Genomic DNA, 18321 nt, shown 5'->3' on the forward strand with positions numbered 1-18321 from the left:
AAGCTGCAGTCTGCAGATTTGAATAACGACATCCTTCAACTGGAAGATCAGGGTTTAGTTTTCATGACATGTCGGGATCAAGTCAAGGTTTTCGATGGGAAAATAAAACGAAAAAGTCGTGTCCATATGGTTATAGACAACTCTTTGAGCTTATGAGCACAATATGATTCCGCTAAGAATCTACAGTGTGTAACATTATTAGAGCACGTTTTTCGCAGCTTCAACTGATCGTTGAGAAATTTTTCTGAGCCACATAGGCGTGTTGTTAAAAGATTGTCGCAAATTCGATGGAGTGCTCATTATACTGCTGTGAAACCAATTCATGGGGTGATCACAGCTACTGGAGTAATGTGCGACTCAAATACTGGATCATGCGCACGATCGCTCCTACCAGAAGTTTATGGTTTAATACTTCTGTGTAATGTGTACTTCTGATGCGTTGTACCGCATGAAGTAGATCTAGCGCAGAATATTTGCCAACCAAAGGACCATCTCTGAGTAGCGTTGTGACCAGATTCAATGCACTGGTAATTCTTCTCGCTGTTGAAAGGAACAGTCTAGCCGAAATGGCCATTGAAAAGGTTTTATTAAATCCATTGATGAAAAATTTGCTACTAAAAGGAGAATTCCTAAGATACTTATAGATAGCTAGATAAGATGAAATGAGTAAACCAGGCAAAAGATCTTCCGGATCCGGTCCAACGATGGAAGAGGGAATGTTGGAGTGCATTGGTCATTTTCATCGAGAATTACAAGAACGGTCGAAGTCGCCTAAAGAAGAAGCCGAAATTTTTGAAGCAATTCAAGCTCGATACATATTATGAGTACCTGACCGCGAACTGAAAAAGTCCATTTGACAAACTACGAAGTTTCGGAAAGGCAGCTTTTGCTAGAGACATCAGGGCTCCGTAGTCATTTCAAGGCCGCTGGAATTAATTCTAATAATGTCAGTAATAGAATTGCAATGAATGTGTTACAGTTCATCATGAAGTGGGACTTCCATAAATCGGATCCAAGTTTTACAGTGAATTTGAATATGTTTCTAACCGTGTACGTTTCTGTGGCATCTTGTGGAGAGGCATATCAGAATTGAAATTAATTAAAAATATGCGGTCAACGATGAGGCAGATATGTTCAACACGTTGAGCCCCGTAGTGCTGCTTATTCATTGAGCCCGCAACAAGAGAGCGAAAGTGCACTTAGGGGAGCCGCGGGTAAGACGTACAGTGGGGGTATGATGGACAGGTGGTTGATTTGTATAGTTGCATTATGAATTTCTAATTTCTGTTGATGGGAAACCCTTCTACATGCTTAAATTTTTGAAAACATGAGTTTCCAAAGATACAATTGAAGTTCTCCTTAACATGTCCGTCTTACCCCCATCTCCCCTAACGGGAAACACTCGTACAATATTAGTGTCGGTCTCAGCTCCCAAAGATATTTATTTGATAAGATTTATTTGAGTCTCTCTATTCTACTCTATTCTATTCTCGCTGTGCTGGAGGCGATCTGGCGTAGTGGTAACATCCATACCTCTCACGCAGAGATCACGAGTTCAATTCTCACTCCCGACATTCTTCCAAAAAAAAAGAAGTAAAAGTGACGAACCAGCCGAAATGTGCTGAAAATCACTATAATAGAGAGAAAAAAAATTCTCGCCGAGTGGTTAGCGTCATATATAACATGCCGGGGGTTCGGGTTCGATTCCCGTTCTGGTAGGGAGAATTTTTGAGTGCTGTTTGTTATTTATTGACCCAAAATAAATGTCTATAAATATTAGTGAAATCTATGAAAAATCTATGGGGGATCTTCGTAGTAGAGATGGGCAAACCGTTCACGAACGGTACGAAAGAACTAGTTCGCCGAAAAGAGTGAACGAACGGTCGTTCTTTTTCAAAGAATGGTAGTTCTCCCCATGAACTGATTGCGAGCGAACGGTTTGTGAACGAACTGATTCCGAAAGAAATGTTTGTGAGAGAACTAATTGAGAGTGAACCGTTTGCGAATGAACTGTATGGGAAAGAACTGATTGAGAGTGAACTGTTTGAGAACGAAGTATTTGCGGGCAAATTGTTTGTGAACGAACGAGTGCAGCTGAACTGATTTGCGCTGGACGGAATTAATAGAACGATTATGCTTGTAAGAAAAATAAAACGATATTGTTATTTACGAGCAAAATGCATATAACGCAGGGTTTATTTTGTTGATGTATACTCAATTTTGGGTTAAACATTGAATTAGATTTTCGTAGTTTTAAAACCGAAGCTGTATATTTTCAATTTCATGTATTTTTTCAATTCCGCGAAACATTCATATACTTCCTGATCATCAGAAAAAAAATCTGGGGGAAGCTGGGCGATGCATGAATTAGGTAAACATGAAATCTTCTAGTGAGGGCAAATTGAGCAAAAAGGTTTTTCGTTGCTTTCAATCCATTGCATGGCCTATTGCGTGTACGAGTTATCGTAATTGTTTGTACGATTGATTGTGAGTGAAGATCGCTGCTGATTTTTTTCTCTGAATGAACATTATGAAAAATGTTCTTACATGGAACCTATGTGTTGACCAAACAGATAATATGAAAAATTGCACATATTTTGTGCGCATCAAATGTCGGCCGATAACCATGTTTTCACATATAGTTTGCGACTTTTAAAGAAGAAGCAGCTCATCTTTCCCCACTAAATTTCAAAAATATGAATTCAACGATATCAATTAATAGCTGTCTATTGATGTTGGGTTTCAGCTAACATTCTATGTTTTTCTTAATATAACTGGACGAAAGAGCGAAAGAACGTTTCAAAAGAACTGATTCACTTATATGAACGGTTAGTGACTGAACCGTTCATCAAAGTGAACTGTTTTGCCCATCTCTACTTCGTAGCCTAATTGGTTGCGTGTCCGCTACTAAGCGAACAATCATAAACTCAAAAACTCAAAGCCCTCAATTGACCATTTTTGTGTGTTATTCTAGCTATCACGTCCCCGCAACAATCATCACGTGACGGTGATCCCAGCCTCCCACCGTTAACTCACGCTCTGCTACTTGCAGCAAGAAGTATCGGTAATTGGTGCTATCAACACTTTGACGTCCGCACAGTTCGTAAAAATTCTACGCTTGGCGACGGCAGCGCCTACTCGGATTACTTGGCTTGTCGCTATATGTACATGCGGGTAATCATCGAAAAAATGTTCTACTATGTTATTTTGTTAAGCATACTATAATCGAGACATCAGTTGACAGGATAATGAATGCATCAGTCTCCTTCATTTAATCACGCATTCAATTTGGTTTTTCAGCATGATCATTGTGATACATGAATAATATGTGTTACCTGGTTATGGTGAACCTTTTTTATTCAGACTCTTTCGGCACATGAAAAAACACCAACGCCGACACCATTAAGGTGGAAACAGAATGCCGCGTTGTGCGTTGCCTCCGATCAGCTGTCATTGCTTGCGTTTTGTACTAAAATATTCGCCTGACGCAGTCTGTTGATTTGCAGTCACAATCTAGCATTCGCGTCACCACTTGTCATGTAAACAAAAAAAAAATAAAAGTCGTATGAAAATTTTGTTGTGTCCACGGATCAGTTGAATGTTTTTAAAAACAACACATTGACATATCCGACATATTGAGCTTCGTTTACTAGTTTAGGAGAGCGTGAAAGAATAGCTGATTTGCAGTCGGAATGAACCTTTTTTTGCAAAATTAAATTATGAATGAAATTAGCTTTTCCATATCAAACTGGTATTCTATTTAAATGAAAAACATTTTTGTTTGCAGGTGCAGTCTCATACGAAAATTATTTATGAAAACAACTCTATATTACGATGAAAAAATTCAGCAACAATGTTGGAATTGTTTAGCCATATGGTTGAATGAAAGTCAGAAACACGTGTTTCAAGTAATCAAATAACATGATGTGAAAATTTTCATTCAAATTTTAGAATTTAAAAACCGGCTTCGTGTCTTCTAATCTGATAGAGATTACACTAACGAGTTCGGGACCCAAATTATGGCCCTAATTTGAAGTTGCCACCAGACGTCGACACCATACCACTGTCATCGCGAATTCGGCGCAAGCAGTTTAGAACAAAAGTTAGCGTTTAGTACAACGATGCTAATGACGCAACGCATTATTGTGTTCGACTAAATGGAAACACTCATATTTAAAATGAAGTGTCAAAGCACAATTGTCGCAACGCGACGCATAGCGCGGCATTCTGTTTCCACCTTTAGAACCAAACACACAACATTTGACCTCTTCCGGAAAAAGGCTCTTGTCTCGAAAACCCCTAACGACATCAAATGAACTTGTACAATCGTTTGTATCACTCCTGTCATTGATTGTTACTTTTATTAGACGCTAAGTCTGAACACATTAAGACCTTCCCGAATATCAATAGAATAATATTGGTGATAGCTTTCAATAGAATCATATTAATCAATAGAATAATATTGGTGATAGCTTTCCGAGCTGAATTTCCACGATTTCAACATTATTCGCCTCGATCGAAATGACTCGTTTGGTGGCGTACTATTGGGGATCAAAAAAACGTCACTCCTTCTATAGAGTCACTCTCCCATTGATGACAGGCATTGAAGTTGTCGCTTGCCAGACACAAATCAATGGCAAAGACTTCTGCATTGCCTCGATATATATTCCTCCAAGAACCATGGTCGGCCGCCATCAGTTTTTTGATATCATCGCGGCATTGCCGGAGCCGCGGCTAATCTTAGGTGACCTCAACTCCCATGGAACAGCATGGGGGTCACACTATGATGACAGCCGTGCCACGTTGATTTATGATCTGTGCGACAACTTCAACATGACAGTTTTAAATACAGGGGAAGCAACTAGGATAGCCAACCCTCCTGCACGGGCAAGTATGCTAGACATATCACACTGCTCTTCTTCATTATCCCTGGATTGCACGTGGAAGGTAATCCAAGATCCCCACGGTAGTGATCACCTGCCAATAATTTTATCGATCGCCAATGAATCAGGTTCTCGTGAGTCAGTCGATATTGCGTATGACCTCACGAAAAATATTGACTGGAGAAAATTTGCAGAAATAATATCTGAAGCACTTGTTTCAATGCATGAACTTCCTCCACTCGAAGAGTATAACTTTATATCGAGTTTGATTTACGAAAGCGCACTTCAAGCTCAAAAGAAACGTGTTCCTGCTACCACTTTCCGACGTCGTCCTCCATCACTTTGGTGGGACAAGGAGTGTTCAAAGGTCTACCTTGAAAAATCATCCGCTTTCAAAAAATTCAGGAAAACAGGATTAGTGGAATGGTTTCGAAAGTACCAAGCTCTAGAAGTCAAACTAAAAGGTCTGATTAAAGCAAAAAAGCGTGGATATTGGCGGAAGTTCGTCAATGGTTTGTCAAGGGAGACAGCTATGAGCACTCTTTGGAATACGGCTAGGAGAATGCGTGGCTGGAACCATACAAATGAAAGTGAGGAATACTCTGACCGTTGGATTTTCAAATTTGCAAGAAAGGTTTGTCCCGATTCCGTTCCTGCACAAAACGCGACATTCCGCTCCAAGGCGATTATGAGAATTTTTCGATGGTAGAATTCTCAATTGCACTTCTCTCATGTAACAATTCAGTTCCGGGGTCGGACAAGATTAAATTCAACTTATTGAAGAATCTTCCCGATTTGGCAAAACAGCGTTTGCTGAACTTGTTCAACAAGTTTCTGGAGCTGAATATAGTCCCGCATGACTGGAGACAAGTGAGAATGATAGCCATACGAAAACCCAACAAGACGGCTTGCGATCACAATTCGTATAGGCCGATTGCAATGTTATCCTGTATTCGTAAATTGTTAGAGAAAATGATTCTACTTCGTTTGGACAAGTGGGAAACGAACAATTTGCTGTCAAATACGCAGTTTGGCTTCCGCCGAGGTAAAGGGACGAACGATTGTCTCGCGCTGCTATCTTCTGAAATCCAAATCGCATTTGCTCGCAAAGAACAAATGGCTTCCGTTTTTCTCGATATCAAAGGGGCATTTTATTCAGTTTCCATGGAAATTCTCTCAGAGAAACTTCATAATCGTGGACTTTCGCCAATTCTGAATAATTTTCTGTACAATTTACTCTCAGAAAAGCACATGTTTTTCAATCATGGCAGCTTGAAATCTTCTCGATACAGTTTTATGGGCCTGCCACAAGGCTCCTGCCTAAGCCCCCTCTTGTACAGTTTTTACGTCAATGATATAGATGATTGTCTAACTAGAGATTGCACGTTGAGACAACTTGCAGACGATGGAGTTATTTCCATCACGGGTACTAATCCCGCCGTTCTGCAAAAATCCTTGCAAGATACCCTGAACAACCTGTTCACGTGGGCTCTCAAGCTGGGTATCGAATTCTCTACGGAGAAAACCGAAATGGTCGTTTTTTCTAGGAAGCACGAACCCGCCCAATCCCAGCTTCACCTATCCGGCAAAGCGATCAGGCACTCGATGTTTTTCAAATACCTTGGAGTATATTTTGACTCTAAATGTACCTGGGGAATACACATTGCGTATTTGAAACAGAAATGCCAGCAAAGAATCAATTTTCTCCAAACAATAACCGGAACATGGTGGGGCGCCCATCCAGGAGACCTCATTCAGTTGTACAAAACAACGATATTATCAGTGTTAGAATATGGCAGTTTTTGCTTCCGATCAGCTGCCAGGATACATATTCTCAAGCTGGAGAGAATACAATATCGTTGCTTGCGTATAGTCATGGGGTGTTTGCATTCGACACATACGATGAGTCTCGAAGTTTTGGCAGGAGTACCCCCGCTTACTCTTCGGTTCACAGAATTATCCTACAGATTTCTCATCCGTTGCAAGATCATGAATCCATTGGTGATTGATAACTTCGAAAATCTACTCCAACTGACTCCTCAGTCAAGTTGTCACTGTCAAGTATGTCTTTATACCATGAGTACCTTACCCATGAAGTGCACCCTTCACCGGGCATCTCCAACCAAGTTTGCTTCCCATACTTTTGCAATTCCTCTGTCAATTTTGATCTGTCCATGCGACAAAAGATCCATGGAATCCCAGATCATCTACGCTCCGATTATATTCCGGAGATATTTTCGGCAGAATATGGGAAAGTTAGATCTGATAAAATGTTCTTTACTGACGGTTCATGCATAAACGGGTCCACTGGCTTCGGTCTTCAATGAAAATTCCAGTGCCTCTTTCAAACTCAAAGATCCTTGTTCCGTGTATGTCGCTGAACTGGGTGCGATATACTACGCTTCAGGGATCATTGAAACATTGCCCATCGACCATTATTTTATTTTTTCAGACAGTCTCAGCTCAATAGAGGCAATCCGCTCAATGAAAGTTGATAAACGCTCATCTTATTTCCTAACAAGAATAAGACATCTTTTGAGTGTTTTGATCGAAAAATTATTCAAGATTACCTTAGCATGGGTTCCCTCTCATTGATCGATTCCGGGGAATGAGAAAGCGGACTCGCTAGCTAAGGTGGGCGCTTCAGAAGGCACACTTTTTGAAAGGCAAATTGCTTATAACGAATTTTTTCACATTCCTCGTCAGGACACACTCGTTAGTTGGCAGCGCATGTGGAGTGAAGATGAGTTCGGTCGTTGGTTACACACGATTATCCTTAAGGTTTCGACGAAAGCTTGGTTTAAGGGATTGAATGTCGATCGTGATTTCATTCGCGTGATATCTCGGCTTATGTCCAATCACTACAACCTAAACGCGCATCTCTATCGCATTGGGCTCGCAGCAAACAATCTTTGTGATTGTGGCGATGGCTACCACGACATCGAGCATATTGTCTGGTCGTGTATCCGGTTCCATGCTGCTCGCTCTCAGCTCTCTAGAGCACTGAGAGCAAAAGGCAGACAATCGGATATCCCCGTCCGGGATATCTTAGGTAGCCGTGATCCTGATCTTCTGCTTCATCTATACCTGTTCCTCAGAAACGCCGATGTCAACGTTTAATGATGTTTCCTTCGTTGTGTCCCTGTTTCGTATCCCTCCTATCCGATCTATAAACTTTTACTTAGTCGCGGCAATACATACACACACTCTTTACAGATAAACGGGCCAAAGGTTGTGCAGTCCACTGATGATTCAACAAAAGCCAAAGGTTGTACCGCTCATGACAACTCTACACGAGCTGTAATTGCGCCGGCTAGTGACCATTCTATCCTGGATTCCTCGAGAAGACGCACCACGCTAGATATGGGGTACAGACTAGGGGGGCGTTGCTGATTAATGGTCAGCTGCATCCCAATAGGAAGTATCCCGTGTCGGGCACAGGCACAGATCATTGAAGACAGCAACATCACAATTACGAAAACACTTGTAATACTAACCTCGAGCCAACCGCGAGTAATCGGTTACATATTACTAACATAGTTATAAGGCAAACATTGTCGAAATATTGAACTCCCGGCCCCGTCAGGTTGACGCCATATGAGCCTTAATAAAAATATATATTTTGGATAAAAAAAAAATAGCTTTTTTTCTTATTTTAATGTCCATATATCCACAATTTAGGATAGTAAAGCTTCCTAGTTTCTAAAAGGGTTTCTACAAGTCTCTTGAAATTCATATGAATAAACGTATTCACAGTGATTAATGATTATATCATTACTAAAAATTTATTTTCCCTGTGTGTTCTTCGTCTTTCGATAGCATCATTACACATTAGTTGCCTATATTTTTGAGTACATATTTGATCATTTTTATTTTTGGGTCATATAAATTCACGTTTCGATTAATTTATTTGTCAATTTTATCTGCTCTAGAGAGTATGTTTTGTACAAATTTGATTCGGGTTGTTCCGTGTTTATTGTGTTTATAAATTCATGTATCAACCTGATCTATCTTTGAGAGCTGTCGATCCTCATTGATGTCTGAACCGTTTTTCCTACGAAAATAGCAAGTCATCGCTAAAAGACTGAAAGTTGTTACACAAATTAATAGCGATCCATATTTAAACGAGAGTTGAATAGCATTCGCGCTAAAGGTGCTGTGGTATATCATATTACGTAATTCATCTGAAATTTCGCCAGGCACTACTTCCAGCCATACAACTGGTAATATTTGGTCTTCTTCGAACGGCTCCATACCTTAAAAAATTTAATGTTAATATCATTCATTTTTTATTTGAAACATATGTTACCTGTAATGTAAGACGTTTTTCTAACTTGAACATTGATTTGAAACCGCGATGCACCATCTATGGGGAATGCTAATCTCGGATGAATATCGGCAAATGTTTCGTGCTTCTCTTTCTGAGGATTCAATCCACTGACAGTTTCTAGTAATTTACTGTCACCGGTGTAGAAGTGAGGAAATGAAGCATAGATTGGAGCACCGTATGAACACAAAGTGGCATTAAGAAGCCCACTTGGGGGACATGACGCTGAGCCCAAATGACAGAAGCACTGATTGTCTGCATTTACATCTGGATGAGCAAATACGTCAGTTGGAGCTTTATATCGCCAAGCTGGGATACCATCAAAAAGCGTTACTTCCTTCTCGTACCGGAGGGGAAATTTACGGCAGAGAGACTTGATGAAAACGTACAACGTTTGCCGCTTATCCATTAAGTGAGGTGGGAATTGTGACCCATCAGTACCATCCAAACGATTGCACTCATCAGTTGTCCACATGTCCATTGATGATTTACCGTTCATTTCTTTGATTATACTCAACTGTCTCAAATCCGATTCTCCCGAATATATCGTAAATGTCTCAGAGCTAGTGCCATTTCGCTGGAATAATCAAAAAGCATATTTTTTTGCTTACGAGTATATCAAACCAACACCAACCGTCATTAAGATACCAAACTTTTCAAATGAGATTTCACTGTTGAATGAAAACTTTTTTGCTAAATTCAATAATTCGTCTTCATAGCCCCAGAGAAAAGAATCCACCGGAAGAATCTTGAACGCTTTTGCACCTACGCTTGTTATAGCCGTATTGAGCAGCATCTTTTTGTAAAACGATTCACTGTAGTAACCGGCAACTGCTGTCAGCATCGGTATATTAGGAACAAGCACTCTATCGTACTGCATACCATTCGATTGGTTGGCTAGAAATTGGTAAGACCTTTTTTCCTGGAAGTTATAGATAGATTATTTACATTTAACTACACGAGGATATTTAGGTTGTGTTAATATGAACATTTATGTGTTTAAATTAGGATTGGGCGATCTTTAGAAATAGATCGATCCTTGCGGATTTTCTATATGGCATAGGGATCGATTCACTGATTAAATCGGTACCAAAGAATCGATCTTTGCTGAATCGATCTTTGAAAATTCGAATGATTTTTTTTTCAATTTATTACTTGTTCTATATAAGTTTTTCACATCTCTATTCAAACATTAGAGGCATTTTTTTATTCTCAGCATGAGAGTCATAAAAAAATTAAAACTCATAAAAATTTTATTTTCCACGGAATTTATCTTGTACCGTTAGGCAATAATCATTTCAATGTCATTTAAATAAATTAATTCAAAATTATTATCTGAAATTCAACAATTGATATTCATCCAGAACTACGCTGACAATAATCCCATAAAATCCAACCGTGCCATTAGTCTGGGATTATGTCAAAATCTTGGTAGTAGTCCCAGTTCTATCCTCCCGCTGGACCTGATGTCACCATAAATATAATTTGTGACCCCTTGTTTTGTAAAGACTGAATTTGGAAAACTGCTCTCCTAAATTTACGTCCTCTAATTTGAAAACCTAAAATGGACCCAATGCTTATGAAATTTGTGAGGTGTTTTTGGTGAGATTAAAATCAATGTTCACTGAAAATTTACAAAAAAATTTCTACTATCAAAAAGATCGGAAAGATCGATTTTTGCGATTTTTCGGAGTACAAAGAATCGATCCAAAAAATCGGAAATCGGAAAGAAACAGATCGATCTTCTTAACCTCGATCCAAGATCGCCCAATCCTAGTGTAAATAACTTGTATCCAAGGGCTCCCGAATTCTACCAACTTGTAGCTCTACAATATGCTCGAAAGTTGTACAGCAAGGTTCATACAAAATACCAAGCATATCTACTCATAAAAGTCGGAAAGTACGTAAAATTACGTAAATAAGATTTTTGCACAACTTCCTTGTCGAATATTCTATAAGACAACTAAAGTAAATTCTATTTGTTTCTCGCTAAAAAAATTTATATGGCAAATATTTTGTAGTTGCGAAGAAAAAACCAATATGTTTGTTTATTTATTGATTTACTTTTTTTCTTGTTCCAGAAGGACTGTGAACCCAAAAATATACAAGCAAAAGTGCCTGAAAATGCGTTTCATCGCAATGGACCTATCCAATTATCCCCGTTTCCGACATTATTCAAACCGAATTTACTGAATGTAACCGTGTCATTATCTTTCAGGTACCGCAAAAAGGGATATATTTGTCACCAAGAGCTTTATTTATTCGTTTGAATGTTGACAACTTTTTCTCCACGAGGAAAATGCAATTTGAATTCTCAGAAAGTTTTTTTACGGAAAACACCATTATTCTGTGTTTTTTTTTTATCCCATTCATTTATTTATTAGGCTCATTAGCATTTTAGCTGTAACAGAGCCGGGTTTAATCGTGTACATGTACATATGTTTATGTTTCTATAAACTGTAAATTACACAGTAGTAGCCATTTAGGCGTAAGGGTATTCTTTCTGTTCTTCCATTGTTCAGCAGACCGGACAGCGGAGACAGTTGATATTGATCATTGTTGGGTTATTTATAGAACAGTAGCCCGATGTTTCTTGCAGAGCAGAGCAGTTGTATGGATGAATCGATCTTTGTTCCACCGTGGATCGATTTCCATCGCTGATGATGGTTGCGTGGACGTAGTTATTCTATAACAACACAAAGATGGTCAATTGAGGGCCCTGAGTTTGAACTCACGATCGATCGCTTGGTAAGCGAACGCGTAACCAAGTGGCTAGGAAGACCCCCCTATTCTGTGTTTTGGTCGATTCGAAATATTTCGAACGACTTGAAAGAATTCCATTCTGTATTCCGTTCGAGTTATTTTTGCATTTCGTTCGATCTGTTTTTCTTCGAATATTAAATGGACAAAACGTTCGCAATAGAGAATGCCAAATTATAACTCGAACCTAATAACGGTTTCGAACGTAATGGAAATCCGTCGGAATACAAAATAGGACTGAAAATTACCCGTATTCCGGAATCCGATCGGATTTGAAATTCGTAATACGATCGAGATCGACTTTTGCATTCTGCAATCCATTCGAGATTCAAAACCAATCGACATATGTAAAACTAGCAACATTGATTTAACGCAAAATAAACGTTTAAATAATCCATTCGTACTTATGAAGACAGTTTTAAATTATCAAATTTGAATGAAAATGCTTACTTGATGTTAGTTGAATAGCACGTCGTGCTGACATTTACTCAACTTATTTTCGTTTAATTTCATAGTATTTCCGCTAAATTTCATCATTATAATATATAATCATTATTAAACACAATTTCTGTACATAATTTCCCCACTTGCTGAATATGTATCACTCTATCACATATAACCAGTGTTGTAAACGGTCGACAGTTTGCGCGAGAGTTACGGCTCAATATGTACTGTGAACGTGACCAAAAATGCATTGCTCGGCTCCAACAGTCACATCATAAATAAATGCACAGTCGCAAACACGACCATCAGTTGAACGTTTAAATGTTCGTTCTCTCTTTCTGTCGAACGTATACAGAAAAGCGGTGAAATTATGCGATTTTCATTCTATAATTCGTGGTCATAACCATCCTTTAATTCCGGCTAATTTGACTGCTAATGATATGCATGCTTTTTCTTTCTTTATTCTGCTTTCAAGCGTAGCTGCACACATACATCCATCTTCTCACGCATCCATATACGATGGATGCTACTTACACGAATTGCTCATACCAAAGTGTGCTCATTTAAAAGAGTGTTCATTCCACCTGAAAATCCATTACCTTTTTCGCTTCACAGAAATACATCATGAAGCTCAATGTCGTCAGTGTCGAATTGTGTGAAAAGATTGCCTTAATTGCATAACCCGATTGAATTTGACTCGATCAGATTACAGAATGCAACATTGTGCTAATTTCAAATCCGACCGGATGGTTTTTAGTTTGTGTGTTAATTCTTGATTTTTTTTTATCATACGCTAGCGGATCCAGCGATCTTCGTCCCGCCCAAATCAGTCGATTCTTTTGTCGAGTTTTGCGCTTATCAACACATTTGACGATTTATTTTTATTCATATAGATAGAAAATACAGGAGTGCGTTTTATCACCTGAAAATCCATTTACACTTTCGAACAAAGATCAATTTCTAACAACGCTTATTACGATGCAATTGTAGAACATATGGGAATTAAAGTTTTCCTTCAGAGTTTTCCCAAAAAGTTTCAATTGTCATGTTTAGTTGGAATATGGTTGGTTGAAATATGTGTAATATTTTTATGGGCCCCTCCCCCTTCCAGAGGGGGAGGAGTATCAAACCACCATAGAAACGATTCATTACCCCGAAAACCTCCTCATGCCAAATTTGTTTCCGTTTGCCTGATTAGTTCTCGAGTTATGCAGAAATTTGTGTTCCATTTCGAACTTCTAAATCAGCAGCCAGTTAAATTCATTAGTTGTTTTTTTACATAAACAAACAACATGCTCGATATTATGACATCCTGGACCACAATGACATAAATTGTTAGTAGCAAGACCGACACGATAAAAACGTGATTAAGCCCGAATTGATTGAATTTTGGGGATAAAGGAGTAAAACCATCTTCCGAGATCATCCCTTCATTGATTTTGCCAACTGATTAATGCCTATTATCGGCAAATGGAGAGAATTCATAACACGTATCGACCAGGGTTACCATATTTACATAATAATCTGTATTTATACAGATTTTTCAGACTTTTTGAAACCAAGGATCTGCAAATACAGAGTACAGATTTATTTTTGTTTTCATACAGATTTATACATTTTTGAAAATAACGATCCAATATTAACTATGGCTTAATCTCAATAAATTTTGGGCGGGACGAAGTTTGCCAGGTCAGCTAGTAATAGATATAAGAATGGGTTTAGGAATTGGGTGTGATCATCAACATTACAATCTCTTTATATCCCATCCTTTTCCTGAAGTAAGTATGTCACTCTTCTGAACTCGAGTCGACCGTAAGAAATCGGTTTCCTACTTTATTACCCCTCGAATTAAGGAAACATGTTGATATATACTAATAAAAAAAACATGTTCAGCCCCGACCGAGGTAGGGGACTGACAAAAAACTATTTATCACGCCCTCGTCGGTCCCTGGGACCTGGTAGTGAACATTTCTGAAAATCATTTTCTAGCTTTGTTACTGTCGTACCCAGTGCCGACCCCCTCGAAAATCCGCTGTCGGTTCTATGAAACCGGCGCGAACCAGACGGAAAATGTGTGCCACGGTGTCACGTGTCACGGGACTCATCGTGTAGAAGAGTTGTTTTTAAATTGATACCGAAAAAATTACACCAGTTGCACTGAATATAAATGAATGCAGGATTAAAGAACAGATTGTCGGATGTATACCAATAACAAAAGTTATCAGAGTAGATAGGAAAACAATTCGAAAAGAATAAATAGAATACAAGAACAACTGCTAATATCTCTTACATCAAGAAGTAAAACTAAAATAATACATTCGATGCATACTTACTTTATACGTTATGGTACCATCATTATTGAAGGTTATGTTAACCTTTTCGGCTGTTTCGTGGTAAACATATGGCCCTAAATCCACCACATGTAGTTTTTTCGCCTGACCCTTCATGAATTCATCTATGTTGGTATAATTAAACACGTGAACTCTCAGTAGAGGATTTACTGGAGGTTTTTCCCACCATTCTGCAGCTGTTGTGTTATACCTTAATTTGAGGTTCTGTTTAAAAAAAAAAGCACAGGTTAATTCTTCATTCCAATATTATAATATAAGATTCACCCCATCGTACCTCCAGTAAAGAATTATCGTAAATATCAGTAAACCACATCACAAAAAATCCCATCACACTTGCCATGAATGCTATCACTAGTATACTACATACTGAAACAAAACAAGTTATAACAAGACTATCATTATGAGTTAGCATTTAATTATTGGTATTGTACTATCATTCAGTGAACCTAGCTCAATACATAGCACAGTTAAATAAGGAAGAGCAATTGCCAATTTTTTTTCTTTTTTGCACGGCGAATGACGTTAGATTACCCAAATCATAGTATTCACAAATGCGAATGGCCTGACTATAATTTGTCACTAGATGAGATTTGAAGTCTCTGTCGTTATCGGCTTGGGTATAAAATTGGAGCTATAAAGTAAGATGACTTCCAGAATCAGGTGAGTGATTTCGACTATCTCACGTCACTTGCGGTGCAGATTTGAAAGAGTATTGATAATCAAAGAATTAAATAATGAACGGGCCTCTTAAGACAAGGCCCTTGACTTTAGTATAAGTTAAGAGATATAACTTTGTAGATAACTATTATTTATTGCTATTGACAATTTTTGCAATGTTCCTTCTCATGTGTTTTTTGAGGATTAGCATTTGTAGGTTCGGGCAGTAAATTTTTTTAGGTTCACTTGGAAATTTTGGAACAATTATGTAAATATGTAAGCATGTTTGGTCAGGTACAAACTAGAAATCTGAAAATAAATATCATGCTCTATTGGGTTGTGACCGTTTTTTATTGATTTTTTTACCACCGTATGAGAACGTTTTCTTCCGTTTTTGGGAGGCTGAACAGTTGAGTTCCGCGAGAATAACACACAGTGAATTCGTTTCGGTACAACTTCAAAATATTCTACATGGTGTTGATGGACACTTCAGAGTTTTTTTTTAAAAACTTGACTTGACTTCGCCGTAATCGGAGGTTTTGGATAGAAACTCAAGCACATGTTCTATAACATTGATCCAATGGCACTATGACCAAAGCGAACCTTCAGATATCACAATTCTCGTAGTTCTTCTAATGTTACAAATGCCGCTACAAATAAACTTCTATTTAGGTCCTCGCAGCATCGCTCTACCGAAATAGAAATCAGATTAAATTATCCGATCCTCGTGCGATTGCTGTTCAAGTATGTGTAAGGTACCAATACACATCACTCCGAGCAACGACAAGTGTGGTATGAAGCCCATTTCATACTTTCACCGAATATGCGTGTCAACATCATGCGCCTCGCGGATTGTAACAACTGATAAGAAAAGGTCATAACACTGAACACTAGTAAACAAACATATGATTTCGATAGAAACCAATATGCACATGTTCCTCGCTGTTCCACATGTTCTTTCGATTTCATTTGAAATGAAATGAACTTACAGTTATCACCATTATTTATAATTTCAATCTAAACCATTCCCCATCATTTTGCGAGACACAAACAAAACTAAGGAATAAAGCACGTGGAACCACTGTAGAAATTTGAATATTTAAAACTTACACAACAAAGTTATGTAAAGATTCCTATTGTCAACATTATCACTATCCGTTTTTGCTATTCCTAAATGAAAAGCAATGTTATCCAAAGCACTTTTCTGTTTCTTCAAGGGCTTATTCGCATTTGACTGAAGACTACTTTTCAGAGACTGTTGGGCACGGAAGCTATTGCCATGTTGTAGGCGTTGATCTACACACGATTTCAGTTCCGTCATTGCTGAAATCTACTATTGTGGCCCTATGATCGTCAAACTATATCTTAACTGTATTTGCGATTCAAAATGATGTGAAAGCAACTTTTAATGCATGGAATCCCGACCAACTTCGAACAGTATTGAGTAGCAACTAATTCCATCGATGTTCCAGGAAGATCTTTACAACAAGCATATACTCGTTTGAAGCCATCTTATCATTGCTGTACAGCTTCGTTTGTGTTGGAAAATTCTACTGATAACGCGACGAAATTTAATTAATAGTATTGCTAGAAGAAGTTCGTGAGTTTGCTGTATTGATAATCACACCAATTCGAACCGAACGATGAATGAAGGGATTAACCTCTTTTTAAATTTATATCGAACGTTTTCAACGTCACTGGCTCATGGACATTATCTCAAATTGCATTATTATAATCCCGAATCGAGTCAATCTCTGATCCGATTAGTTTGTCATTTTCTTCATTTTCTCTAGAAGCACAAACATTATCTATAGGTTAATTAGTGAAAATGCATTGAATACTAACAATCAACGACTGGGATGCTCTGTATCGCTTTTCATAGAAGATGGAGATACATTTTGTTGAATCGATTCGCAATTCATGATAAGCGTAGGGGAAGGCAGTCCCAATCCGACCGGTGATCCTGAATCGATCCCCGCTTGGATCTCGGGAACGGCTCCACATACCGAAATTTTAGTAGTACCAAATGAAAGGTGTCACTACACTGACAATTTGATTGTCTGGTGACCTATGTTTTGCTCCCATCATTCTAGCGTTTTGGTGGCATTTTGCCTGCTTCAAAAAATTAAAAGATAGATTTAGAACCTGTACTGGAAATGAAAAATTTTCTTTCGGACGACGAAAAATTCCAAACTAGGCTATTTCGATTGCTGATAGTCTGCTCATCAAAACAAGCTATATTAATCGAATGTATCTGTTACCTGTGATAAAAGACATGCCGTTATTTAAAAAAAGACGGGTGGTTAATGTCGGATTCATTACCAGCGTAATTTAGGACTAAATAAAGGGGCCAGTCATTGATATTTTTTAAATATATTTTCTTCTGCGTGAAGTTTTATTATTTCGTATATCACTTTATAATGCATCGTATTGTAATAACTTGTAATTGTAACCTTCGGTCACTAATTAGAGTTGTAGCTCTGCCACAAATAGGTTTCACCTGATACTCAACTATTCGCTAGTTGTGCGTCCAGGAGTTGAATAACTCACACATTTTTCCAACCCGATAGGACATTTGTGTGTTCGATCTCACGACATTCAGATTTGTTCTCGGCATGTCCTGTGCTCGTTCATCCTGTCGTCGACTGTCTCCGAGAATTGTAGTGCGCGTCGTGAAAAGTAATTTCTAACTGTTATATGTTATAATTAAAATAATTTAGTGTTGATTAATTGTAGGATTAAAAATATAAATAATAATATATATAATAAAAATATATTTAAAAGAAACCGGTCAGTATGCTAAAAACAGATATTTAAAACTTAACCTAACCTTAATCTACAGTTTTAATAAAAGTTTCGAACCAATACAAAGGAACAACGGAAATATAGTTTACATAAA

General features: G+C 38.2%; 1 protein-coding gene across 2 annotated transcripts; it reads right to left on the bottom strand.

Annotated features, from left to right (window-relative positions):
• Positions 1–8632: 8632 nt before the first annotated feature.
• Positions 8633–16884, bottom strand: LOC129769734 (lysosome membrane protein 2). Of its 2 annotated transcripts, none has more exons than XM_055772175.1 (6): positions 16533–16884; positions 15040–15131; positions 14748–14969; positions 9845–10132; positions 9193–9787; positions 8633–9139 (listed from the first exon to the last, which is right to left on the bottom strand). In XM_055772175.1, exons 1-6 carry the CDS (start codon positions 16741–16743, stop codon positions 8874–8876), a joined length of 1674 nt encoding a protein of 557 aa, XP_055628150.1. In that variant the 5' UTR covers positions 16744–16884; the 3' UTR covers positions 8633–8873. The 2 variants fall into 2 exon arrangements, with proteins under 2 accessions (XP_055628150.1, XP_055628151.1); XM_055772176.1 differs by having other exon boundaries at positions 16793–16862.
• Between the last annotated feature and the right edge of the window lie 1437 nt (positions 16885–18321).

Source organism: Toxorhynchites rutilus, chromosome 2, assembly GCF_029784135.1.
Source record: "Toxorhynchites rutilus septentrionalis strain SRP chromosome 2, ASM2978413v1, whole genome shotgun sequence".
Lineage (NCBI taxonomy): Eukaryota > Metazoa > Arthropoda > Insecta > Diptera > Culicidae > Toxorhynchites > Toxorhynchites rutilus.